Source organism: Alnus glutinosa, chromosome 2 (genome assembly GCF_958979055.1).
Source record: "Alnus glutinosa chromosome 2, dhAlnGlut1.1, whole genome shotgun sequence".
Taxonomy (NCBI): Eukaryota; Viridiplantae; Streptophyta; class Magnoliopsida; order Fagales; family Betulaceae; genus Alnus; species Alnus glutinosa.
In genome coordinates this window covers 33,505,594-33,531,990 of record NC_084887.1, presented here as the reverse complement: position 1 = coordinate 33,531,990, position 26,397 = coordinate 33,505,594, and the positions used below count along the sequence as shown (strand labels likewise).

At 36.4% G+C, this 26,397-nt stretch overlaps 5 protein-coding genes across 5 annotated transcripts; 3 read left to right on the top strand and 2 right to left on the bottom strand.

Moving 5' to 3' along the window:
* Positions 1-2,664: 2,664 nt before the first annotated feature.
* LOC133861634 (transcription factor UPBEAT1-like) lies at positions 2,665-3,199 on the top strand. Its single transcript, XM_062297425.1, has one exon. The coding sequence runs from the start codon at positions 2,698-2,700 to the stop codon at positions 3,025-3,027; it is 330 nt and encodes a 109-aa protein (XP_062153409.1). The 5' UTR covers positions 2,665-2,697; the 3' UTR covers positions 3,028-3,199.
* A 5,884-nt stretch (positions 3,200-9,083) lies between these two features.
* On the bottom strand, positions 9,084-11,915 carry LOC133859618 (UDP-glycosyltransferase 83A1-like). The gene is made up of 2 exons (XM_062295083.1): positions 11,376-11,915; positions 9,084-10,145 (listed from the first exon to the last, which is right to left on the bottom strand). Exons 1-2 carry the CDS (start codon positions 11,857-11,859, stop codon positions 9,259-9,261), a joined length of 1,371 nt encoding a protein of 456 aa, XP_062151067.1. The 5' UTR covers positions 11,860-11,915; the 3' UTR covers positions 9,084-9,258.
* A 6,256-nt stretch (positions 11,916-18,171) lies between these two features.
* LOC133860540 (uncharacterized) lies at positions 18,172-19,785 on the top strand. Its single transcript, XM_062296125.1, has one exon. The coding sequence runs from the start codon at positions 18,172-18,174 to the stop codon at positions 19,783-19,785; it is 1,614 nt and encodes a 537-aa protein (XP_062152109.1).
* Positions 19,786-19,865: 80 nt separating this feature from the next.
* On the top strand, positions 19,866-21,382 carry LOC133859948 (uncharacterized). The gene is made up of 2 exons (XM_062295537.1): positions 19,866-20,833; positions 20,926-21,382. The coding sequence occupies exons 1-2, from the start codon at positions 19,886-19,888 to the stop codon at positions 21,259-21,261; spliced, it is 1,284 nt and encodes a 427-aa protein (XP_062151521.1). The 5' UTR covers positions 19,866-19,885; the 3' UTR covers positions 21,262-21,382.
* Positions 21,383-23,969: 2,587 nt separating this feature from the next.
* On the bottom strand, positions 23,970-25,798 carry LOC133861588 (UDP-glycosyltransferase 83A1-like). The gene is made up of 2 exons (XM_062297380.1): positions 25,277-25,798; positions 23,970-25,023 (listed from the first exon to the last, which is right to left on the bottom strand). The coding sequence occupies exons 1-2, from the start codon at positions 25,755-25,757 to the stop codon at positions 24,395-24,397; spliced, it is 1,110 nt and encodes a 369-aa protein (XP_062153364.1). The 5' UTR covers positions 25,758-25,798; the 3' UTR covers positions 23,970-24,394.
* Positions 25,799-26,397: the final 599 nt, after the last annotated feature.

Below are 26,397 nucleotides of genomic sequence, written 5' to 3'. Positions count from 1 at the left end.
GAGAAATACTACGTACATGGACTCTCAAATGCATATTTTTTGACTTGATTTTCATTGCTATGTCAGAAAATGCACACTTTAAAATGTGTTGTTAAAAGTGCATATAGTATTTCTTTCACTGATCTTACTTTCTGTGAGATTCAAAATAGATTAGACTAAAAAAAAAAAAAAATCAAGGTTAAAGTTGAAAAATAAACAACTTTCTGCAAATAGTCCCCCTGGTTATATATTTATTTATTATTTTTTATAGAGAGTCCCCCTGGTCTGGTTATTACTTCAGCCTAAAAGTAGTTTGTAGGTTGAAATTATTTAAATAATTAGAATGAAGTCAGATGCACTACATACACATGTCACACATGCCGGATTTGAAATAGCTTGAAATCCAAGTGTAAACATGTGCGCCAAATCAGGTAAATCTAGTTATATATATATATAGTTAATAAAGAAGTAAATAATATAATTAAACAAAGTGGGTTTGTAAGGAGGGAGAGGGAGGGAAAGAGTGCAAAAGGGGGCTGCCACTCCATCAGTTCCATGCAGGGAATGTGCAGAACATGCTGTACATTTCGTGCTGCCCCACTGTCTCTCCTTTGTCACATGCTCTCTCCCCTTAAAGCTACACTCCGAAACCCCTTATCTGCATGTTCTTCCCATGTGCTTTCTCTCCATCTCTCTCCCTCTCTCTCTTCCTTCCAATAGCCCCTTTTTCTGCCTTGCTGGCCCATTTCACCTCCACATGCACCATTTAGGGAAGTCACAGCCCCCCATTACACCTATCTTGCAACTCTCTTTTTGAGCAATTGGCCAAGTTGCCCTTTGCCTATTATTTTTCCTATCTAAGTTAAAGCCTAAAGGAGAGCTTTGCCTTCCTTCTCTGCCTTCTATTGATCAGGATCATTCGACTCTCAATTTTCAATTACTTAATTAATCTTGCTGTACTTTTTACATTATGATCTAGGTAACACCTATTTTCTACATTAAAAAGAAGATGAGTAACCCATATAAAGTGGGTGGTTTATAAAAAGTCATAAGTGTTAAGTCTCATATTTCTTAGTTATTATGTAAAAGTGGTTTTTTATAAGAGATTTTTTACCAGCATTTTTCTTTGAGCTGTTACAAATGGTGTTAGATCCTAGTTGTAATGTGAGGCCATGTAGTACTGGAGCACCGCATGACGTGGCATTGACGAGGACGTCAGGAGTTAAAGGGGGGAAAGTTGGTAATGACTCTGTCCCACATTGAGAAGATGATGAATAACCCACGTAAAGTGAGTGGTTTATAAAGATAGTCATGAGTGCTAAGTCCCACATTTCTTGGTTACTAGGTAAAACTAAACTTTATAGAAGCAAAGAAATTAATTAGTCATTTTAAGGTGATAACACAAATGTAGCTAACACTTTTTTTTGGACATCTACAATTTAAGTATATATAATAATGCAATAGATATACCTTCGTTGGATAGCATAAATAATCAGAATGATTGTACTTGATCGGATTAAACCGAATCAAATCCGATACGCGAATACGAAATTGTGGATAAAATGTTAAACACGGTATGTAAAATCAATTTCTCTGTTTTATAAGTAGACATGATTCAGAGGGTATTCCAGGAATCAGGAACTTAAAGGTCCCGGAGTTCACATGTTCCGTGCAGACGGGCAGGCTTTCTACCTCTCTGGCCCGCAAGTGGTGCTCTGCTCGGCTATTCCCGCTTTCCCTTTTGCAATTTACACACGGAAATGGTGTCCTCAATCTCATTCCGCCAAGATATCTTCTGGATATTTGTAGGGCCTGGTGCCCTAGAAATCGGATCCTCCAGTCACACACACTGTGCCCCAATTAAACGATCTAGGCCATTTAACTCTTGGGGCCATAAAGTACGTCCTCCTTACCCGAAAAAAGGGGTAAAAGCAAATCTAGATTAAAAATATCTAAAAGATTTTTCATTCAAAAAGAAAAACTAGGACATTTATAACACTGTCAGGTTCTGATACCGAATTCATTGTTAAATTAATTTATCTTGCTCAAATTTGTAAATGGAATTATTATTATTAATTTTTTTTAAAAAAAATTGGGTTATTTTCTAATTCAATATTTAAAATTCTTCATAAAAGCATGTTAGCATAACAAAGTTGGAGGAAACTCCATTAAACTGTCAAAATTTAATGAAATTTATAAAAATACTTATGTCTCAATTTTTAATTATATATATATATATATATTTTAAAAAGTATGGATATTTTAAATTTTTTGATAAGATTTAACTAAAATTTCTAATCTATAGATAAAAATAAAAGATAAATATATTAAATTGATACTTTTTAAAATTTATAAATATAATATAAAATTAAAAGTGATTAGTGTAGATATCCTTCTTTCTTTCGATTACACTCTTTTCTCTTTTGGGTAAGTGGAGTATATTATAAATATTAAATAGTCGAGAGAACAAAAGATAAAGATAAATGAGATTTGAGAACCATGAGTAAAAAGCACTCTCTCTTGGGAAAATTACCATAACCGGAAAAGAAAAGAATGAAAAGAATAAAAACACAGAGAAAGCCAGAATGGCATTCCCGTAAAACAGAACAAACCAAGTGGCATTCTCTTAACTGGCCTTTACTTATAGCCCGATCCCTGTCCTCCTCACACTATACCTCTCATCTCCCTCTCTCTCTCTCTTCCTCTGAGAGATCGACAATGAGTTCAACTGCAGAGAAGCGCAAAGCCTTGCTGAGAAGAACAAGAAGAAGACTGACAAGAAGAACCAGCTCAAGAAGACGGCTCCAAGCGCGTCCTTGTAGAGCTCGGAGAAGCTTCAACAATGGCGGGCGCACGTGCTCCAAGGTCTCAGACAAGTTGGAGGCCCTCAAGAACCTCATTCCAGCCCACAATGGTGAAACAGTAAATCCCGACCAGCTGTTTAAAGAAACTGCGGAGTACATCGTTCTCTTGAGGACCCAGGTCGTGATCTTGCAGAGACTCGTTGAGTTTTATGGGTCTAGTGGGATGAACAATGTTGTATTATAGTTTATCTTCTTTGTTATAATTTAAATTAAGAAATAGAGAGGGTATTTTGGTGTTATTATATTTTGCATGGTCTGTTTGGCTGGGGAGAAAGTTGAACAAAATGGGGAAAGGAAAGTTTGGAACTTTTAATTAATAGAGAGATCTCTGGCTCAAGTGGTTGCCATCTTCTTAACTCTCTCTCTCTCTTTCTCTTTTGAAGCTACTTTTTTCTTTATTCGTTGTCTTTAGGTAAGTGCTTTAATTGGTGGTTAGAACTTAGGATGGGAAGATTAATGAAGAACTACTACAATTCAGCACTACTCGCATTGAGATTTGGAATTGTTCTTTCTTTTGGTGGATGCATGAACTATGAAGCCATTGAAATTGGTTAACTTATTTGTTTGTACAATCGATCTGCATCAAGCAGGGCCAGGGCCTCTTTCTTTTTTCTGTACATCTAAACCACGAGTTGCACGCACCTCTTTCTTTCTTTTCTGAGAATTTAAACTGGAAGAATATTTGGAATCTAATAGGCAGCATTTAGCAGCCGAGACATTATCACTGTGAGCATGGCGGGGTGCAGTCATTGCCACTGCAAAAGAATGAAGGGTATTCTGATATTTTCAGATAATATCTCAGTGAAATGGACAGCAGAGCTGCTGTCCTTCTCCCAAGCTGTGGCATGCTGTGATTGTGATGACAGTGACAAATTCACTCAGCAGTCAAGAGACCCATGTGCAAAAGCCAATTTTTTAGGGGTGTTTGCCTGTTAGGATGCCCGAGACTTTCTCCACCATCCTCATGTAATTTATTAAGCATTTGATCAACCTATTGGTTGGAATAAGTTCTTTCAATTTCGTCCATAAAATTGTATGTCTTTTAACGTGCGAGAATGCTACAATCTTTAAGTATCTTATATTGTTATATTAAGTGTAATATTAATCATGTATATATAGACTTTTGAGTTCTACTTGAAGTTTGTATAATTTGATATTAGATCTAAGAACCATGTAACAGATTTGAGTTATGAAAATGGCGGCATATAGAATATAATAGGCTGCCGTGGACTTCGGATTCCAAAGCGTGGTGGTCTGCTACGATTATAAGTATTTCAAATGTATATAAATTATTTGACAAGTTCTCTCTAAACATTATATCAAGTTGGTTTTTCGGTCCAACGAATTTAACTGATGAACCTCCCTTTCAATAACTGATTTTTAATGAAAATAAAAAGAAGCAAAGTCAGTTATTTACATGATCTTTATAAAATCTGTACTTGTGATTTGAATTTTATAAAATAGATCCTGTAATTTGCTTTTATATACAAATGATTATTCCATACAGCATTTTTTTTTTGAACAGTAGAGTAACCATTGCATATCTCATTACTAATTTACTCAACGAAAAATTGATCCCAACAAAGAGGATCTAGGGACACAATTGTTCCTCAAGTACAATGCTACTAACACTCTTAGGAGTCTCTTCCAACCAGCACAAATCAACCTTATTGTTAGTTCCTTAACAAGTATATGGGCAGCTGAACTACATTAACGTGGAATAAAAGAAAAACTAACCAAACGGAAACAACCCATCTCTTTGTGAATACTAACACTAGGAAAATGATAGATGGGGGGACAAACAACCGTCCTCCATCACCCTCTTTTGTCTTTTTTAATAAAAATAATATATAAATTTGTTCTTTGATGTCACATCAAAGGACAAATTTTGATTTATTTTGCTTTAAAAATAAAAAAGAGAGAAATGAAGGACGGTTGTTTGTACCCCTATGTATTACTGCTCCTAATACTAATGCTAATTATATATCAACACGTATGTCAGCCTATGTCGGCATCACATGAGGGAACCATATTTCTTAAACAAATAGAGTTCAAATCACATAGACCTATTTTTCACTTTTTAATTTAACAAATATAACAAGTATAGAAAAATACCATATTTTTCTATATAGTTAAACTATCAGTTTGGGCCTTCAATGCTTGGACCGCTTGGCCTAGGGATGTTAGAATCTGATCCATAAGTTGGTGAAAGGCCATCATAAATTCTTAATCTATTATAAAAAGACAAATTTTCTACGAGTATACATATATAAAAAAGATTAACAAACAAACTAAAATATAACATACTTAAAACTATTTTTATTTTTACTTCAGAAATCAAATACCTTGTAGCACTGCCACTTGTCATGTGCCATGCTCATTGCTCAGTAGCTAATCCGTCGCCACCACTCAAAAAAAAGGAGCGACTTTTTCCAGCATTTTATTTTTGTTTGTTAATATACCCCCCCACGTCATTTATTGCTTCTTGCTGGCTAATGCCTAATGCATGATGTTGACAAATCTAGCTATCCGCCATTTTATTAGTGTTATGTGGAGCCAGCTAGTAATGATCGATCTCCTAGGCTTCAACGCGACCGGCCAGATTTGATTAGTCTTTCTAATGCAGGGTGAAACTTAATACGTACTGGCTTTGAAGAGATTAAGGCCTAATATGGCGATGCCCACCGGCCCTTTAAATTTTTCATTTTTCAATAGAAGTTCATCTAAAGGTTGATGAATAGTATTATGTCGGCCGAGTAAAATGAGAATGAGATGCGAGTTGAATATAATGAATTTTATGGATTGATATCGCATGTAATACTTAGAGCAAGAGTTGCATGTTGTGCATAACTCAAATTTTGGCAGTTTATTTTAATGAACAAGATTATTACGTAACACCGGATGTTAAAAATATCAAACTCTCTTTCTTTCTTTTCAAAGCCTCGCCGCCATTGTTATTAGCCTTACTGTCACCCCCAGTCTCCCACCACCACTATCAATATTGGGGGTGGCCAACATACCTTTTTTCTGTTCTGGGAGTGATCAAACAACCCACTTAAACCAACCAAGAGGACGGCTGACAACTCGAGTGATGGTGGCGATGGGAGAGTGGTAGTTAGGGTAGAGATCATGAGGTTGGTGAGAAGAGAAAAAAAATTTGGATTATATATATATGTTATTCACCTTTTGGTTGGAGTTTTTTTTTTTTTTTTTTTTTTTAAAAAAAAAAAAAAAATCAAATATGGGAAAGAGAAGGGTTACATTCAACTATACAAGCATACAGAAACAAGAAAATAGAGGAATTATGAGGATAAAGTCCAAAAGAACCATGACTGGCTGCCCAATTATTGGAGTTAATACATTTTCTTTTTAGGAATAATATTTGGCCACCTATTACATAATTATGGACCACCTTTGTCTTTCTTCTTCTTCTTCTTTCTTCCCTTTTCCTTTTTTTTTTTTTTTTTTTTTTTTTTTTTTTTTATTTAATAAAAACATAAATAATAAACTAAGGTAATCAATAGTTGTGTCGGCATATGGGGTGGCAAAATAGAGATATGTTTATGCTAGCTTCACAACAATTGTACAACAATGATGATGTGTTCAACATTTTTAATTTTAATTTTTTTAAAAAGAAAAATGTTAGATTTACAACACCAATACAACAAGTGCACAACAACCCCTCACATGGGGGGTTGTTGTGCACTTGTTGTGATGGTGTAGTGCAGGAATCAAATCCATTTTTAAAAAAATGTTGGACACAACAACATTGTTGTGCAATTGTCATGTAAGAGTTGTGCAAATAACATATTTCGGCAAAATATCATTTCTCTATTTTTTTAGGAGTTGTGTTATTTGCATACACACATTGTACACACACTCACAATAGGTGTGAGACTCATGCATGTGAGACCCATCTGTAAAAATTATTTTCATTTGATAAATGATATTTGTACATCTATTGTACACACAAATACCCACATATAGGTTTTACAAATTCAATGATTGATTTAGAAAAAAGATGTGTACATGTAACATATATGTTTTCATTTTTTGTAAAGAAGTATTTGGTATCATTTTCTTACACATCTCTTGTACATCTTTTGTAAATTTATCATTAAATATGTGGAATGTAACCCACGTATGATCCCATTGATTTAATGGTAGATTTGCATATTTCTTGTACGGAGTTGAAACGGAGATGAACAGGAAATATACAAGAAAATGAAATCAAACATTTTTGTTTTTTAAGCCTAACACTAATCTCTTGGTAATAATAATTTAAGGAAATAATTTATTTAAACTCTCTCTCTCATCTTTCTTAAAAAATAATCATACGTAAAATACCTTTTAGAAGTTTTCAATCAAATTGTTAATAATTTATTCTTTAAATTAAAATTTAAAAATTATAAAAACAATCAAGTGTAAATTGGAACCTTTAAAAGCTTTAACATATTCACTTATATTTTTTGGTTTTTATTTTTTAAACCATTATTTTTTTTTTCTTTTTTTCCAACTTGTATATTAGTATAAAATCAAATGAACGATCCAGGACTATGAAATTATGATATGGAAAAATATCATTTTAGCCCTCCAAATTACCACATGTTTTGCGTTTAGCCCCACAAACTGTCAATACTCCGACTCTGACCTATCAAACTATCAAAACCTTTAAAAAATGCCTCATTTGACGAAATATACCCATATTACCTTTGCCACGTGTCATTTTTAATTAAAAAACTAAAAAAATTAAAAACTAAAAAAACTAAATTTTTATTTTTACTTTTTTTTTTTTTTAAAAAAAAAAAATAGAAAATATGGGGTTTGGGGGTGGCCGAGCGCCACCCCTCGATCCCCAGGGGTGGCCGTGCGCCACCCCCTTAGCGCTAAGGGTGGCTTTCGGGCCATCCTGAAATCCATTTGGGGTGGCCCGAAAAGCCACCCCTAGGGCTCGGTGGGTGGTGCGCGGCCACTCCTGGCCACTGCGGGTAGCCGCTCGGCCACACCTGGCCCCTGGGGGTGGGTGCGCGCCACCCCCTGACCACTGGGGTAGCTCACATGCTACCCCAATTTCCTCTTTTTTTTTTTGAAAAAAAAAATTTAGTTTTTTTTAGTTTACTTTTTTATTTTTATTTTTATTTAGTTTTTAGTTTTTTTTTTTTTTAAAAAAAATATTTTTTAATTAAAAAATGACATGTAGTAGGAGTAATACTGGAATATTTTGTCAAATGAGGCATTTTTCATAGGTTTTGGTAGTTTAGGGTGTCGGAGTCGGAGTGTTGGCAGTTTGTGGGACTAAACGCAAAACGAGAGGTAATTTAGAGGGCTAAACTGTAATTTTCTCTTATGATATATACCGAATGTATGATATTCCAATTTTTAAAATTCCAATGAGGCTTATTTTTTTATTGTTTGTACGTGTCGACATAACATCACTATTTGGTAGCTGCTTTCATTAAGTCGTAAGCAACTTTTATATTACGGCGCCATTTTTGTCGTAATAAACCTGAACAACTGCCTAAACCCAAGACGGCATCTCCCAGCGACTCAATAGCTTCGAAGAAGTTCCTTTCAGTCTCTGCTTCCTCATTGTGGAAAGCTAGTCCATCTCAGCCGCTCGCTTGTCAATCCGTTGAAATCAACGAACCTAAATCTAACAGCGTTTCTAGAATGAACGAATATATAGGTTTTTATGATATGGGTATAATATATATATTTGTTGACTACATATGTGTGGTTTTCCAATTTTATCCTATGGCTCATAATTCAAATTCGGTTCAAGTTTATTAAATTGATATTTGTCTAAAATAAATATAATTTTTACTTAAATTATGTAACTTTTACATACATTTTTGACTAACATCAGAAGAATGATTTGATAAAAAAGGTTCTTTCCATCCGATCTAAAAAAAAACTTTATCCAGCTAGCTTAATAATACTTGAAGAACCCATTGAAAGGTCCAATCTAGGATTGTGCATAAAACGGGTTTATTTTTGCTGCTATTTGTTTTCCCACGCCAACTTGTGCACGGCAAAATTTCTGGCAAGGTTATTAGCAACGACATATATATTAGCGTTGACTTTGTTATCGACACTAATATTAATTTTTTTGAAAATTAGAGTCGACTAGCTATCGGCATGGACTTTCAGAAGTCCACATTGATAATCGAATATTAGTGTTGACTTTTCTGTCTACGCATAATGTCGCCGCTAATGGTCAGATTTCTTGTAGTGCTGTCCTCTTGTAATTTTGTCAACATATATATATTATGGAAGAACAATACAAAGACAGGAATAACTCTAATAGGAATGGTAAAACGGTTAAGGAAAGAAGAAGAAGAAGAAAGAAACGTAACGGACAAACTCAAGGTTGAAGGCTTGAAGGATTGAACTAATTAAACATGAAAATAAAAGTCTATGCCTTAAGCCATTCAACGAAGTTATTGAGATTTTTGTCAGAGCAGCCACCTTCTTTGACATTGTTTGCAGCCATTTCCTGGAGATCCAAAGCCCTTGCTTTGAAGTTTTCATCACAAAGCAGTTTATCCACCTTCTTCTTGATCTCTCCTTGCGTAACAATCCCTGATCTTTCGTCTCGGTTAAACTTCAACCCAACCTTCCAAACATCACAGATGTAGCTCTCATTAGAAGGCTGGTCAGCAAAGTAAGGCCAGCACAAGAAAGGGACCCCGCTGCTTACACCTTCTATTGTTGAGTTCCAACCGCAATGGCTCAAGAAGCAAGCAATGGAAGGATGGCCCAGAACTTTCTGTTGAGGTGCCCAGCCGACTAACCTTCCCCGGCCGGCTACTCTTTCTAGGAATCCTGCCGGATATGCATAACTTGTTCCTTGGGTGATGTCTGGCCTCACAACCCATAGGAACGGCCTGTTTGATAGTTCAAGGCCTAGAGCCAGTTCCTGGAATTGGGTCTGGTCAAAAACTGTGAAGCTGCCAAATGCAACATATACGACTGAGCGTCGTGGCTGTTGGTCGAGCCATTCTAAGCAAGCCGTGTCTTCCTGCCAGAAGTGCCCTGCTGAATTCTGGCCTCGGTTGCTTGCCAAAAGTGGGCCTATTGGTATAATCTCTGGAGCCATGCCGAATGCTGCTGGCTCAAGGTCAGAGGACGAGTTGCAAAGCAGCCAGTCAGCGGCTTTCAGATAGTTGTTGTTTTTAACAATAACTTCGAAAATAATTTTCTGGCTGGTTAAGTCACCGACGCAGCTCCAAACAAAGTTTGTTGTGCTCATCGTGGGCATGTTTGGTGCCAAGTGGATCAGCTGGCTTTTTGTTGTAGTTCCTGCAAAAAAAGAGAGACATAAAGGATCGATCATGTTTATCATTATATGGATCAGTGAACTCCTCGCAGTAGCATTAATTTGTGTCCGGCCTCGGAAGTGGAAGATAAATGTATGAATCTTGTACCATGATATCTCAACTGTTTGTTTGGATTGGGAAATATAGTTCATAGGAGACAAACCGGATAAAGATAATTACTACTATTAACATCTAGCTACTTACATTTTGTTTGTCTCTGTGTGTGTTGAACTAATATTCTTATTCAATTTGTGTGTTCCTTCTCAGTTTATCCCAGCTGTTTTTACACCACTTTATTTTCAATCTCTTTCAATACCCTTATTGTTAGGATTTTGCGTTAACTCAAACAGCTAATAAGTGAAATGTCTTTTATAGTTCCGGTAAAACTTATAAAAATACAAATTTATCCTTAATTATTATTATTATTTTTTTTTTAAAAAAAAAAACAAAATATGTATAAAAATAAATAAACGAGTGGCCATGGGTCAGTGCAATGACCCATGCAATTTTTCATTTTAAAAAAATAAAAATAAAAATAAGAGTATTTTGATTATTTTGACATCTTCCATTAAGATTTAATAGGAAATACTAAGGGAATGAGATATTAAAATGGGCTAAAAAATAAAATATCCATATTACAATTTTTGATAATTTGGTAATTAATAACATTGCAAAACCGTAAGTGAAGCTTTTCCAAATTATTTATTTATTGTAAGATGTCCAAAGTAAAAACATCATTAATTATTTTAAGTGTATGTAGCCATATTAATTCCTAGCTCTTCCAAAATTATTCTTGAATGACTGCATGATCTGCTGCTTAAATTTTTCTCAAGCATGCATTTTGCTTTTTTTCGATCTTCCCAAGTTTTGTTATGATCATGAGTCGATACTTCTTAATTTCCCAAAAGATTTAGGACTCGTTTAATAATGCTTTTTTCAAGTTTTTTTTTTTTTTTTTTTTTTTTTTTTAGCAGAAAAACAAAAGAATTAGAAAATAACTCAAAACACAAAATATTAAAAAAAAAAAAAAAAAAAAAATTTGCAAAACGAACTTTTCTCTGCTTCTAACAGCACTTTATTCATCTCGAAACATGAATTTGCATTAATACTATCAGATGAATAAGTTATCATATCAGCAAATTAAACCAGTTTTAATTTGTTATGCATTGATGATGCTGAATGGTCAAAGTAAGGTAGGGGCAGGATATCTCACCATCACTGTTGATGATTCCACTGTCAATCAGCTTGGGGATATTAAAGATCAAAGCCAGTGTTGCACTTGAAGCAGGCCAGAAGGCAGCTCTCGGGATTTTCATCTTCTCTGCAACTTCCAGAGCCCACCCCATACTAAAATCAGTAACGACACAAGTGATGTGATCACCTTCCGATCTGTTGACGTCTTCTATGAGCTCCTCCAGCTTTCTAGGCATGACCCGGAAAATTGCTTCAGATAGCTTCCCTAGATCAGTTCTGTCCTCCCAGGGATCCAGCCCATCTGGGATTGAAACAAGATGAATTTGATCTCCTAAATGATTCTTTTCTGCCATTGCATTCACAACCCGCTTGTGATTATACTCTGTGTTCACAAACGTGACCATGAAGCCATGTTTGATCACTAAACGTTGCGAGAACTCCATCAGTGGGAGTACATGGCCTTGGGCTGGATAAGGTATGGCTAAAATATGTGGGTTTCCCATTTTTATTCTCTTTCTTTTACGCTTTCCAGATTCAGCTGTAACGTTAATATAAATCTTCAAAACCAAATTCATGTCATATTTATAGGGATCTTGGGAGGTGTGGCTGAGGAGCCAATGCTTGAGGTCTTATTTTTTTTTGTCCTCTCTTTATGTATTGTTCAGGACATTATTTAATAATTAAAGTATAAATTTAAGTAAATAATTGATTAAAATTAATTTAGTGTCATTAAAAAATGTAAATGAATATTTTTAGGTCCAAAGAAATAGAAAAGAAAAAGAAATTATAAAAGAAAATAGAATAAAAATGAAATTATAAAAGAAATTAAGAAAGAAAATTGAAAATAAAAGAAATTAGAAAATAAAATAATATATATATATATATATATATATATATGAAAAAAGGCTTGATGGCCTTTAAATCAAAAGGCCATACGGCCATTGAGAGAAGGAATGGCCATTAAAATAATAAAAAGAGAAAAAAAAAAAAGAAAAAAAGAAGAAAAGTCAAAGGAAGAAATAAAAAAATAATATATATATATATATATATATATATATATATATATGTATTAAGCATGGTGAGAGGCAGCATGCGCCCCAGCATCAATGAAGGGCCATGCCGTACGTTTGTTTTGAATAATATTCAACATTTTTTAAAAATAAATTATATTTTATTCAATTTTTTTAAAAAAATTTAAATTTTATCTCACAAAATCAAACCTCGTAATTCGCGCAGTGAATTTAAATAATATTCGAATTCAACACTCAAATGGACCAGCATGAAACTAAAAGGCACTGAGTGCCTTATTTAATTAAAAGAGGCAGAACGACTCTCTCTCTCTCTCTCCTTTGATTTTTCATACAAAAATCATGATCTATGAAGATCTAGCCGTCCAAACTCAAATTCGATTTCGGTAACGTGATTTACAAAGTCCGATCTACGTTTTCACCGATCTTTTTGAGGTAAATAGTTAAATTCATATTTTGAGATTTTTTGTTAAATCTAGCAAAATATGAGTTTGATATAGTGTTTTCTTTAGGCTTTGTGTTATTTGGAGCTTGTAAAGATTTTCCAAACACCAAGTATTATTTGGGTAAATTCATTTAATCCCTAATTTATGGGTTAATGTTATTTTAAATATATTAGTGTTTATGTTAGTGAGATTAATATTTGTTGTGATTAAGTTAGTGTTTTATAAATTATGGGTTAATTTTGGAAACCCTAATTTGATGGGTTAAATTAATTTGAGAGTTTTAAGTGATTAAAATTTAGATAGCTAAATTATGTTAATATGTTAGTAATTGATGTAAAAAGATTTATGAACATAATATTAGAGTAAATGATATTGATACAATGTTAGTGAGAAATAATTTAGAGATTATTGAATATAATTTTAGGGCTAATATTATTATAAAAGTGTTAGTGAAAATAATGTATGGGTTAGTGGAATTAATTATGGGTTAGTAATTAATATTATGAGTAAATAATTAAATGGTGATTTTAATATCTAACCCTTAGTAAATACTTTGGGTTAGTATTGTTTGAGGTTTAGTTAGTGTCTAGGATTTATGGGTAGGCGTTTGGAACCCTTAAAATATTATGGGTTTTCCATGGTTTAGCTCTTAAGCAATTTAAGATCTAAATGTGAGTCCAATATCAGAAGTTGTCAATAATGTGCAATGTATTGTTTTTACAGTAATGCATTGCATGGTGGTGTCTAGGAGACCTAGTGCTTAATATCCGCGCAGCCAAGGTGAGTATTCTACTCACTGAGAAGTATTATTTTCATATATGATAAATTGCAAAATATATATTGTTTTATAAACCTGAACCAACTGTATGTTGATTATGATATGTTTTTAATGATTTAAGTAATTTTGAGTATATTGAAATTATGATGATGTTTTGAAGTATGAATGTGATATGTGATTTTAGAGTGAGTATAAGTTGGAGATTTAAGTTATACAAATTGTCTAAGAAATGATATGTAGGACTGTTTATGTTTTATAAATAAAATATGTGTTAAATGCATGATTATGAAATTTAATGTATAGTATTTGAGTATGAGCATTGAGCATGAAACATGAATGCATAAACAAACTATTAGGGAGATCTACGCCCCATAGGCATGAACAAGTGGGGGGACCTACGCCCCAGGGGGATCTACGCCCCAAACGCATGAACTAGTGGGAGACATACGCCCCAGGGGGATCTACGCCCCATACGCATGGACTAGTGGGGGACCTACGCCCCATACGAACACACACATGAACTAATGGGGGACATACGCCCCATACGAACGTACACATGAGCTAGTATTGGGAGATTTACGCCCCTTAGGAACATACGCATGAACTAGTATTGGGGGACCAACGCCCCATAGGAATATAACCGAAACTTACATGAGCATGTTTAGCATTGATTTCATGAGTGTGATGTTTTTATACTATGAGTAGTTTTGCTAGACGTATTAGTATGCATAAGAGTCTCAATGAAAAAGAACTTATGTATATTTCTATCGGATAGTCGCATGATTTAAATGCCGTTGTTTCTTATAACGAATCTTCTACGTATAATCTTAGTTGTTTAGTATGTTTATATGTTTTCTATTAGTCGATGTTTGCTATATCAGCTATGGGGGTTTTCAAACAAAAGTTTATAAAATTGGTGGCTGTTATAGTGTACGCATGACTAGAAAAAGAAAAGTTGGTTCTTTGCGAAAACTCAGTGAATAGTATACCTCTGAGGTCTTAGTGTATTGATTTATGCTAAGACGATGGGCTCATAATTCTACCTGTACGGATGCGGCAACCCCCGCAACCGTACAGACATTGATGATTTGGTTGCAGGTTCTGAGGATATAGATATTGACTCGTCCACCTAGCGTTTGGGATGCTATGATTGGAGCATATCGCGACAGTCATAAGTCGCGAACTTAAGGGTAGTCCGTATTTTGGGTATTTTATTTATGGCTCATGTCCTACGTGGCATCCGTATTTGTTGAGCCTGTATTTTAGTATGTAATTAGTGTAATATGTTTTATAAGCCTTAAATAGATAGATTGGTAAATGGCTCTTGTTGTAATTAACTATTATGTATTAGATGTATTTCCGCTGCACATTGATTATTATATTCTGCTGTTAGATGTAACTTTGATTATCAGATGCATGTTATGAGGCATGTGCCATATGTTAGCTGAGCGACATGTAGTCGTGCCACTGTGAAGATCTGTTTGTATGTTTTTTTTTTTTAAAAAAAAAAAAAAAACTGGTCGTCACATTTGAGACCTTTCCTTATCTTTGTTTTTTTGTTCTTGTCGACTTGATCTCATGGCTTTTATGGTTGTCTTTATGGGCATTGAAGCTTATTAGGTCTCAAAGCGACTGTTTTTTTCTCTTCAGCTCTTTTGTTTGTCTCTTCTCTTTTTGATATTGACTTGATTGCCATTCTTATTGATTTGATCTCATGGCTTTTGGTGCTTTCTTGGAAATGTTGAGCTCTTTCTAACTTATCTTTTCTCTTTTTCATAATAACTTGATTGCCATTTTCTTGTTCATTTCTCCTGGCTCTTAGTTTTCTCTTGTTCATTGGCTTAAGTTTTATCTTTCATCGTTGTTTCTTATGTTTACTTTAATCTTAATGTCATTCTGTCATTCTCTTAGTTACAATGTCTTTAGGATTTTTGATTTTAGCTTTGTGGCTTATAGCATGGCATGAGCTTGCATCAAATACCGAAGGAAATTGAAAGATATTGAATAGAAATGATTTGGAAGGATTTTTCCAATAGGGTGCATGGAAATTTATGAGGACAAAGAGAAACGAATTTTTCAAAAGAAAAATTGAGAAAAACTTTTTGACCCCATTCCATATTTATAGAATGCAAAGCAACTCTTCACCTAGTCCAGTTATGGAATCTGCAGAATGTGGTTTAATTTTCTGCTTGTATTGTTGAGTTGTCTGCAGTCTTGTTAGGCTGTCTGTTTTGTTGGTTCTGTGATAGGTTGCTAGGCAGTGTGTTTTGTTTTTGCTGCAGTCCAATGAAACCTGCAGTTTGTTTGGTTGTAAGGGCTTTGAGGGTGGCTGTTTGTAGCTTTTCTTTGCCCTTTGGGTAGTCTGAACCAGTTATACTGGTGTGATTGTAGCTTGTGTTTGGTTTTATAAAGAATTCATTCATCCAAAAACAAAAGTAACTCTTCACCAACAGTTGCATTGTTTCTCTTTTCATAACCTTCATGAATAACTTCCATGGAGATGATTTGGTGCGGGTCGACGACCACACTTGTTACGGTTTGATCATCCCTTACATCATCAAATATAGCTGAATATCAGATATGATCCATCATTTGGTTTATTTCCGTTCTTTCAATTAGGGAGAGACTTGTGCTAATTGCTGGGCCAAATTGTACAGGGACTCAAGATGGCCAATATATGGCTCACAGGATCTTCTCCACAAGGAAACAAGAGCTCAAGATCACCAACGGTACTCACAATATCTTTTCCACAAGGAAATAACATTTCATGCATGGCAGAGACCCTTACCATTTCAACTATCTAACCTCATATCCTACTGTAATATCTTGTCTATAAATTACTATGTATATAAGTGATAGATGTGTGGTAAAAAAAAAATCGACAATCAATACCTTGACCTGTTATGGTCTCGAAGCCCTAACAACGACCAACATAGTCTCTTTATCCTAACTGCTGCCTTCTTTGAATCCTTTCGTGGAACACCCCTGAGCCTCACCCGCAACAGCTGCCTCTTTGAAGCATTTTATTCTGGGTATGCATAGACTTATTGAGGAAAAAAGAGAGGTTAATATCAAGACTGTGAGTGTTTTAGGTAAAGATTTTTTTAGGTGATTTTTTATTTTTTTAAAGACCACGAGTTTTGTTTTTAAGTAGTAATAAGAAGTAATTAATATAATATAATTGGTAGAAATAATTTGTATGAAAAAGTGAACAAAGTTATAATGTTTTGAAGTTGACCTTTTTTTTTTTTTAGAGAAGTAAATAAGGGGAGAGGAGGGAGGACTGATATTTTCTACAAACCGGTTTGTAATAAATTTTTTACAATCAGACAAGAGTCACATGTGTCCTTTAAGCATGTGAGAAGCATATATTATTAAAACAATTCGTGCTTCTCACATGCCAAGGGACACATGCCAATTTTAAATATGGTTTGTATTAAATTTCCGGGAAAACTGCAATTTACCCCCCTGATGTTTACACGAATTTTCAATTTTGGCACCAATGTTTAGATTGCTTCAATTGCACCCAAGAAAGTTGAAAAAAATTTCAATCCACCCCCTTCCGTCCAATTGCTCCGTCTGATGAGACGGAAATGGACCTACGTGCGCGGCATGTGACTTATATGCAGATAACCGGACGAAAATACCCTCAAAAAATTGAGCCGTTGTTTTCTAAATTAAAAAAGACCGGTCCTATGTCCGCTTAAAAGCTTAAAAACTCAGAAACCACTTTCAAATGCAAAGTAAAAACCCGAAAAACATCTCTGGAATCAACAACAAATTTTTGATTTAGGATTCCTTTGCGGATTATCATCACCAACGAATTTCAGCCGAAATCGACTTTGGGCTAAGGGTTGTCGTGATTAAACCGACCGAAGTGGGTGTTCGATCAAGGTATGTTCAAATAAAAAGACCCCTCTTTTAAATTTAGGGTTTTGTGCAAAAGTAGGTTACGTCGTTTTTGTGTTATGATATCTTTTAAATTCGTTTGATAATTCCTTTATATTGTCTTGAATGAAGCGAAAGAACCGAACTAAAATGTGCTTAGGGTTCCGTCGTTTTTGGGTTATGAAATCTTTGTTTTATTCAGAAGATGCTTTCAATGATTGGCTTTGTATATTTTTTATTGAAAAGTTGCTTTCTTACTGGGTCCGTGTGTTTTGTTGAATTTCAATTACCTTTGTGGCATTTGTATGATGATGGGACCATGTGCTTTGCTTTTACATGTGCATGATGTGCTGCTTTGTGTTGATTTGGTGTTTAAAAAACTGCAATTTACCCCATCAGGAGAAAATGGTACATGATTATGTCTGTGTGTGTAGTTAGTTGGTGTATTGTCTGTTTAAAAAACAACAGTGATCAGATGAGAAAAATGGTGCCAGTGTGTGAAGTTAGTTGCTGTATTGTGTGTTCAAAAAAGAGTAGTGGTCCCCAGATGAGAAGTTGTGGTTGTGTATATTGGTTGCTGTGTTGTGGTCCCCATATGTCACTTAATGTGTTGTTGGCCTTTATTTAATTTTACAACATGTCACTTACTATGTTTTATTAAATTTACCTCGTAGGATGGCACACAATAAACTAGTGGTTGAGGTCCATTTTGGGGGTAGGTTTGACCGGAGTTTTGGGTGTGAGTATACAGGTGGTGAAGTTGAACTGCACAAAGATAGTGTTGACCTTGATAAACTATCTTTCTTTAAAATTGAAGATATATGTAAGGAATATGGATATAAGTTAGGGGATTTAATGTATTTTAAAGACCCCGTGAAGAGTCTTGCTGATGGGTTGCATTTAATTACTTCAGACCATGATGTGCTGAGCCTGTCTGCTTGCCATGATGGGCATGCCATTTTGCAATTATATATTGTGTCTTTTGGGGATGGAGGAGGTGATGAAGAGGATAGTCAAGATGATAATGAATATGGAGGTAGGGCTAATTTGGATGATCCTTGGTGGGATGATAAGCTTAGTGATACTGAAGACGTATTTGATGTTGGTGTTGATGTTGATAGTTCTGGACCCTCTAATGTACAACATGATAATCCTAGGGTTGAACAAGGTAATGTAGAGGATAATGAAGGGGGTAATGATAAGAATAGTGAAGAGGGTGGTAATGATGAGAATAGTGAAGAGGGTGAAGAGGGTGATGAGAAGTGTGAAGAGGGTGGTGATGATGAGAATAGTGAAGAGGGTGGTAATGGTGATAATGAAGATGAAGTTGGTCATGATGACGATGACAATAACTCTGATATGGCTAGAAGCGACATACTTGTCTCACCAGTAGCTAGTGATGAAGAAGTTGAAAATTCTGAGTCAAGAGGGTCTGAGTTCCATGCAGTTGACCGAGAGGATCCAAGTTTGGAAGTTAAGATGAGATTCCCAGATATACAGACATTTAGGGAGGTTGTTAGGGTGTTCAATCTGAAGAGGGGCAAGGACATTACCTTTAAAAAAAATGAGAGAAAAAAGTGTATTGTTGTATGTAAAGAACCAAAGTGTAATTATAGAGTGTATGCTAGACAGGTGGATGATGAAGCTACATTCCATATAATCAGCCTTCAAGGTAGACATGTGTGTGGCAGGCAATTTAGGAACTCAATTGTAAACTCTACATGGATAGCCGATAAACTGATTGATAAGTTTAGAGTTCAGTCCGACATGCCATTACATGTGATACAGAATGAAGTGAAAGAAAGATGGAGGATAGATGTGAATCCGAGCATGATGTATAGGGCAAGAATCAAGGCTAATAAAAAAATATATGGCAACCATGGGGGTCAGTATGCGGCCTTGTGGGACTATTGTGAGACCTTGAGAGCAACCAACCCTGGAAGTTGTGTTGTGATGAAAGTGGATAGGACAGTACCCGAGGCGAATCCAAGGTTTCAAAGACTGTATTGTTCTTTGGCAGCCATGAAGAAGAGCTTTTTGGAAGGTTGCAGGCCTGTGATAGGGGTGGATGGGTGTTTCCTTAAAGGGCCATTTAAGGGGCAACTTCTAGCTGCAGTTGGACGCGAAGGCAATGATAACATGTATCCGATTGCATATGCCGTAGTTGAAGCTGAGACTAAGGACAGCTGGATCTGGTTTTTGGAAACCCTAGTGTCTGATCTTGGGAACCATGAGCGGCATGGCAGGCCAACATTTATTTCGGATCGACAGAAGGTAAGTCATGGTTAGTGCCCCGTGTGATCTCATTTTATTTTAAAATGTCTAACATTCTTAATCTAATGTTGTGGTTTTTTGATCGTAGGGTCTAATGCCAGCATTTGATTATGTCATGCCAACCGTCGATCACAGGATTTGTGTAAGGCATCTTTATGCGAACTATAGGGACATTGGGGGGCATAGAGGAATTGCCCTAAAGGAGAAGTTATGGGCTGCAGCTTCTGCATACACTGAAGGGGATTTTCTAAGGGTAATGGGTGAGCTGAAGAGAATGAAGAGTGATGCCCATGAGTACTTGGCCAAAATTGATCCTAGTACATGGTCAAGAGCATGGTTTGCTACGGATTCAAAGTGTGACCTTCTGCAGAATAATATATGTGAGTGTTTTAACTCATACATTCTAAAGGCTTGCAATAAGCCTATCTTGACCATGCTGGAGCAGATACGAAAAAAGTTGATGAGGAGATACCAGGCTAAGAGGGATGGCATTCAAAGTTTGACAGGGAAGTTAACTCCTAAAATCCAAAATAAGTTGGATGCAATACGGAATGAATCAATGGACTGTGTTGCCCTATATGCTGGTGATGACATGTTTGAAGTGACTGGTCCAGATGGTAGACAATTTGTAGTCAACATGAGGAGAAAAAGTTGTGGTTGTAGAGTGTGGGAAATGTCTGGAATCCCCTGTGTGCATGCATGTGCTGCTATTCGACATAGTTGTAAGAATGCAGAGGATTATGTTGATGAGTACTTCACTGTGGAGATGTACAAGAAAGCATATGAGCCAGTTATATACCCAATTCCTAGTCAAGAGCAGTGGATACCGACCCAGCATGACAAGTTGGAACCCCCAGTATCAAGAGTGGCCCCGGGTAGACCAAAGAAGGTAAGAAAAAGGCAAGTTGATGAACGTAGAGATCTGAAAAATTCAAACAGAATGAGAAAATTTGGTGCTAGGATGAAATGCTCCATGTGTAAGGGCAGAGGGCACAATAAAAGGGCATGTCCAATGAGAAGTACCCAAGCAAGTGTTGTGCTTCCTACCCCACCTCCAGACAGTGTGAGTTTATTAATCTTTATTATCCTTTATTTTTTATTATGTACTATATGCATACTGATAGTCCCACACCTTATTTGACTCATTTGGAACAGACACAAAGTACCACCTCAAGAACTCCTAAACAGGCTACAAGAACAAATCTGGTCTCACCGCCTCCACCAGCAAGAACAAATTCAGTCCCACCGCCTCCACTAGCAACAACAAATCCAGTCCCACCACCTCCACTAGCAACAACAAATCCGGTCTCACCTCCTCCAAGGAGACGGAAGACACAAAGGGTCGCGGCTATTTTTGGGAAGTCCAAACCGGGTCCCACCATACCTATTGATCTAACTGAGGGTGATAGTGATGAACGAGGTGGCCCTGCAATCCGAGGGGGCCATGCAATTCGAGGTGGCCCTGCAATCCGAGGGGGCCATGCAATTTGAGGTGGCAGTGCGGGAACCAGTGGGACAACAACTAATCCGGCATCCAAAAGCAAGGGCAAACGTGTGGTGGCCATTGTTGAAAAGGCAATTGAGATTGCTGAAGCGAAGAGGAAGAGAATGAGGCCAGAATGGAAGCGTTAATTAAATATGTGCTTGTATTTAATGCACATGTGCATAATCTGTGTTTGACAATTGGTAGTTATGTGTTTGACAATTGGTAGTTGTGCGTTTGACAGTTGGTAGTTGTGTGTTTGACAGTTGGTGGTTGTGTGTTTGATACAGTACTAAAAATGCAGGATTGGTGGTTGTGTTTGATAGACAGTACTAGCAATGCAGAATTGCTTATTTTTGTGTAATGATTACAATGTGTTTTATGATGTTGGAATGCATTGCAGGTTTTGACATTTGTGTAGTTTTGGAATGCATTGCAGGTTTTGACATTTGTGTAGTTTTGGAATGCATTGCAGGTTTTGATATTTGTGTGGTTTTGGAATGCATTAACAATATGAACAGGTCAACACTGATTTTGGAGAAATAAATTTTGGGTGTGTCATGCGGTTGATATGGGACAGGGAGAATTATGTAATTACGCTACTTTGAAGAGAATGCTTTAAATTTATCTTTTGGACCCAATTGACAATTGTGTGCTTATATACTTCTGATTATTATATCTAATGTTAATTATGTGTATTGGGATCGGCTTAATTTGCTGACCAAATTGTAGCCAATTTATGAAACTAATGAGAAAGGGTTTCGAATGGGCTGTTTGGACAATGAGACTCCATTGAAATTAATCCTTCTTCATTAGCTACCCAAATCGATTGCAATTCGGTTAGCTAAATTGCAATCATTAGCATTGAATATAACTTTACCTTTTGGGTCAAATTGTGTGCTTATATACTTGTATTGTTATATCTAATCTGAATTATACGTATCCGGATTGATTACAATTAGTTAAAAATTGAAGACAGTTTAGGCAACTAACAAGAAAGGGACTCGGGGTTCATCAGTCCAAACAAATTGACCCCGTATTTTAAGATGCTCAAGCACATGAACTCCATCAATGATAGTGTGAAAAATATAATGGGATAAATTTCTGTTACTTTATAAATATAAGCAGCTCCAACTACAAACAATCCCACTTAAATACATGCAATAAGGCAACCAAAATACCACAACACAACTTAGTGCACAAAAAATGGTTCACTTCTAGCTTCTATGGCCCCATAGAAGTGCACAAAAAATGTCTAACAATACAACTCAAGGCAACCTCAAATAACCAACCCTATTGTCCTTTTGGTTTTTGGCTGCATGTCCGAAGAAGAAACACAATGCAAATAAAATCCACGAACACACAAGCATTGTGTGGTAATTCTTCTTCACTGCTTCAAATTTGATCCCCCAAATCTCAATTTCTTTACGGTATTGTGCAATTTCTGCGTTCCTCTCATTGTCAACTTCGGCCTTCACCTTTTCAATCTCTTTCTCCATTTCGGCCTTCACTTTCCCAACTTCTACTTCAACCATGGTTTCACATCGTTTAGTTTCTGCCACCAAACTTTCGTGCCACTCAACCAATCGACCAACAACCCTCTGACCATGTGCACACATTTTGGGATCAACCCACTCAAAGAAACCACAATCTCTGTGGATTTGCAAAACACAACAAATAATGAAAAAAATTTCAACTTGTCCAACTTGTTTGGAATGCATTCCAGATTTTGCCACTTTTTAGCACCAACAATCCAACATCGAATGGTATATATGCAGAAAAGCCAGATTTCAAAAGCCGACTATAAAATTGCAAATTTGAACTCCTAAATACAAAATGAAACCCTAAAATCGATCAGAATAAGTACTGCTTGCCTTCCAATTTTCACACCCCATAAACCTTCTTCCGAAATTTTTGCTTGTGTGCGCCGTTTTCACATTCATCGGCCGCTCGCAGTAGCATACTCGTTGCCGTGAAAAAGTGGCAACACTCTGTGGGGACTCCGACCTTGCTTCCATCCTCTCCTTCGAGTGCCCAATCGATTGCCCAGAACAGACGGGTATCTGGTTAGGGGTCGAGTCCTGTGTCGAGGCGTCCATCGTCTCCGTCAGCCTTCAAATTCGAAACCCTTGTTTTTCCTGAAACAATATTTGAACCAAATATACATGAAACAATACAGGTGACTTAGAAAACAACGGCTCAATTTTTTGAGGGTATTTTCGTCCGGTTATCTGCATATAAGTCACATGCCGCGCACGTGGGTCCATTTCCGTCTCATCAGACGGAGCAATTGGACGGAAGGGGTGGATTGAAATTTTTTTCCACTTTCTTGGGTGCAATTGAAGCAATCTAAACATTGGTGCCAAAATTGAAAATTCGTGTAAACATCAGGGGGGTAAATTGCAGTTTTCCCTAAATTTCCTATAAACTAATTTATAAGAAATTTTTGTCCGAAGAAGGGAGGGTGGTTACCAAATAGAGCCATAAATCAATTTGAAATTATATCAAAATTTCAAATCAGTGCGCGATATTATTATAACAAAGTGAAAAATTGGAAAATAGTGAAACTTCAATTGCAGTGGCTGAGATATATCTGCCTTTTATATCTTTTATTTTTTATTTATTTTTTTTTCCTGTTTTGTTTTTGTTTTTTGGTATTTCTATTCAAACAAAGAAACCAGGGAGAGGGAATTACAAATGAGGGTCTTTACCGCTCTTGATGCAATTAGAAGAAACAAAGAGAAAAATAGCGAAAATGCTTCCAAACACAAGGTAGAAAGCGCCCATTTAACAAATGGTGTGCAGCAAAATATTATTGGAAAGGGTAGTAACATTAAGCTATGCACAAATTATTAAGTCTGAAAATGGCAGGCCGGAGGAACTTTTCTATGCTATCATCCATTCAATGAAATTCTTCAAATTATTGTTGGAGCCACCACCTTCTTTGACACTAGTCTTGACTATATTCTTGAGATCCAAAGCCCTTGCTTTTAACATTTCATTGCCCAGAAGTTGCTCCACCTTACTTTCAATTTCTCCTCGTGATGTGATGCCACTTTCATCTCGTTCTAAACGCAACCCAACCTTCCAAACATCACAAATATAGCTCTGGTTAAGGAACTGGTCAGCAAAGTAAGGCCATCACAAGAATGGGATCCCATTGCTTACACCTTCCATGGCGGAGTTCCAACCACAGTGGCTTATGAAGCAAGCAACTAACGGATGACTCAGAATCTTCTGTTGCACCGCCCATCCCACCACCCGCCCACGAGCGGCTACTCTGTCTTGAAATTCTTTTGGGTAGGCATTGCTTGTCCCGTCTTTGATATCTGGCCACACTACCCACAGGAATGGTCTGTCGCAGAGTTCAAGCCCCAAAGCCAATTCTTGGAACTGGGTTGGGGCAAAAATTGTGAAGCTTCCGAATGCAACATATATCACTGAGCCTGGTGGCTGTTGATCCAGCCATTTCAGACAAGTTGAGTCCTCTGGCCAGAAGTTTCCTACTGACTCTCCCAGCCGGTTGCTTGCCAAAAGTGGACCTATGGGTAGAATATTTGGAGCCAAGGTAAATGCCGCAGGCTCAAGCTCATAAGTTGAGTTGCATAGCAGCCACTCAGTCGCTTTCACAGACTTGTTGTTTCTTACCAAAAGCTCAAAAATGTTTTTCTTCATGGCCGAGTTGCCAACGCAGTTCCAAACCAAGTTTTTTGTGCTCATGACAGGCATTGCTGGTGAGAGATGAATGATCTGTTTTTTCATTGGAGTCCCTGCGCAGAGAATTTCCATTGAAGTTTAGTAGGATCAAATGACCTATCATTATTAACATGGCTTCAAGTTATCATTTGTACTCGACTCGACTCCACTCAATTCAACCTTCATCCCAAAGGTTTCAACTTATTTCAAGATTATTAGCATCTATACACCAAATTTGGGTAACTTTTTTAGAAGGGTGAGTTTGATTGGATGCATGTTCTATTATATGCTGCAAGAAGAAGCAAATGGTAGCGATAGAGGACTCACCATCATCAGTAATAATTCCATCTTCAATCAACTTTGGGATGCTAAATCCTGAGACCAATAGTGCTGCTGCTGCAGGGCAGAAGGCAGCTCGTCGGATTCCCTTCTTCTGTGCAATTTCTAGGGCCCACCCAATACTCTGATCAGCGAGGATACAAGTGATCTCTTCACCATTGGACCCATTAATCTGTTCGATGAGCTCCTCTAGCTTTTCAGGCAAAACCTTCAAGACTGCTTCTGACAACTTCCCCGGCTTTTTTTTGTCCTCCAAAGTTTCTAATCCATCAGGAATAGAAACCAGATGGATTTGATTCCCTATTTTATCCTTCATTGCATTTCCATTCATGATTTGGTTGTGATTATACTCTGTATTTACAAATGTTATCTTGAACCCATGTTGGGCTAAGCACTGTGATAGCTCCAGCAGAGGAATTATGTGGCCTTGTGCTGGATACGGCATAACCAGAACATGTGGATTGCCCATTCTACTTCTTTCTTTCTTTTGCTTTGCAGATTCATGTGATATTTACATTTGTTTTGGACACTTAAACTCAAGTTCATGTCACTTTTATGGAGTGCTCATTGCTGACTCATTGCTATATATGTTTATTGGCATGCAATGTCTATTGCGGTTGTCTTTATGTTTCTCTCTATTGACATTATCTATAATTCCCAGGGAATAACTTCATTTGGAGCATATATTAGTATTAAATGCAAGCATATTCTGCGTGGTCATGAGAATATATAATTTGTTAACGCCTAAAATGCTAAAACAATGGCCATCCAGGTTAGGTTTGAAATTATGATGAACCCACCTGATGTTGACAAATTCGTGTAAATATTAAAGTACCGGCCGGATCTTCTGGCTAGGATTTGCTCGGCCTCTTCCAACCTTGTTATCAACTGTAAAGGTTATTTTTTCATAGCAGAGTTTTGAACAAAGAAACTATTCATTATAATACAAGACTCAAAGGGTCAATGACCGTAATTGGGGGTATAAAGACGCCCTAAAAACAAAGTCAAAGATTGAATCTTAACTCGAGAGCAGCTGCCTAGGCAGATGGACAACAGTAAAAGCCTCTCTTTACACATGAGTTTCACTACAGGAGATAAGAGAATACAGA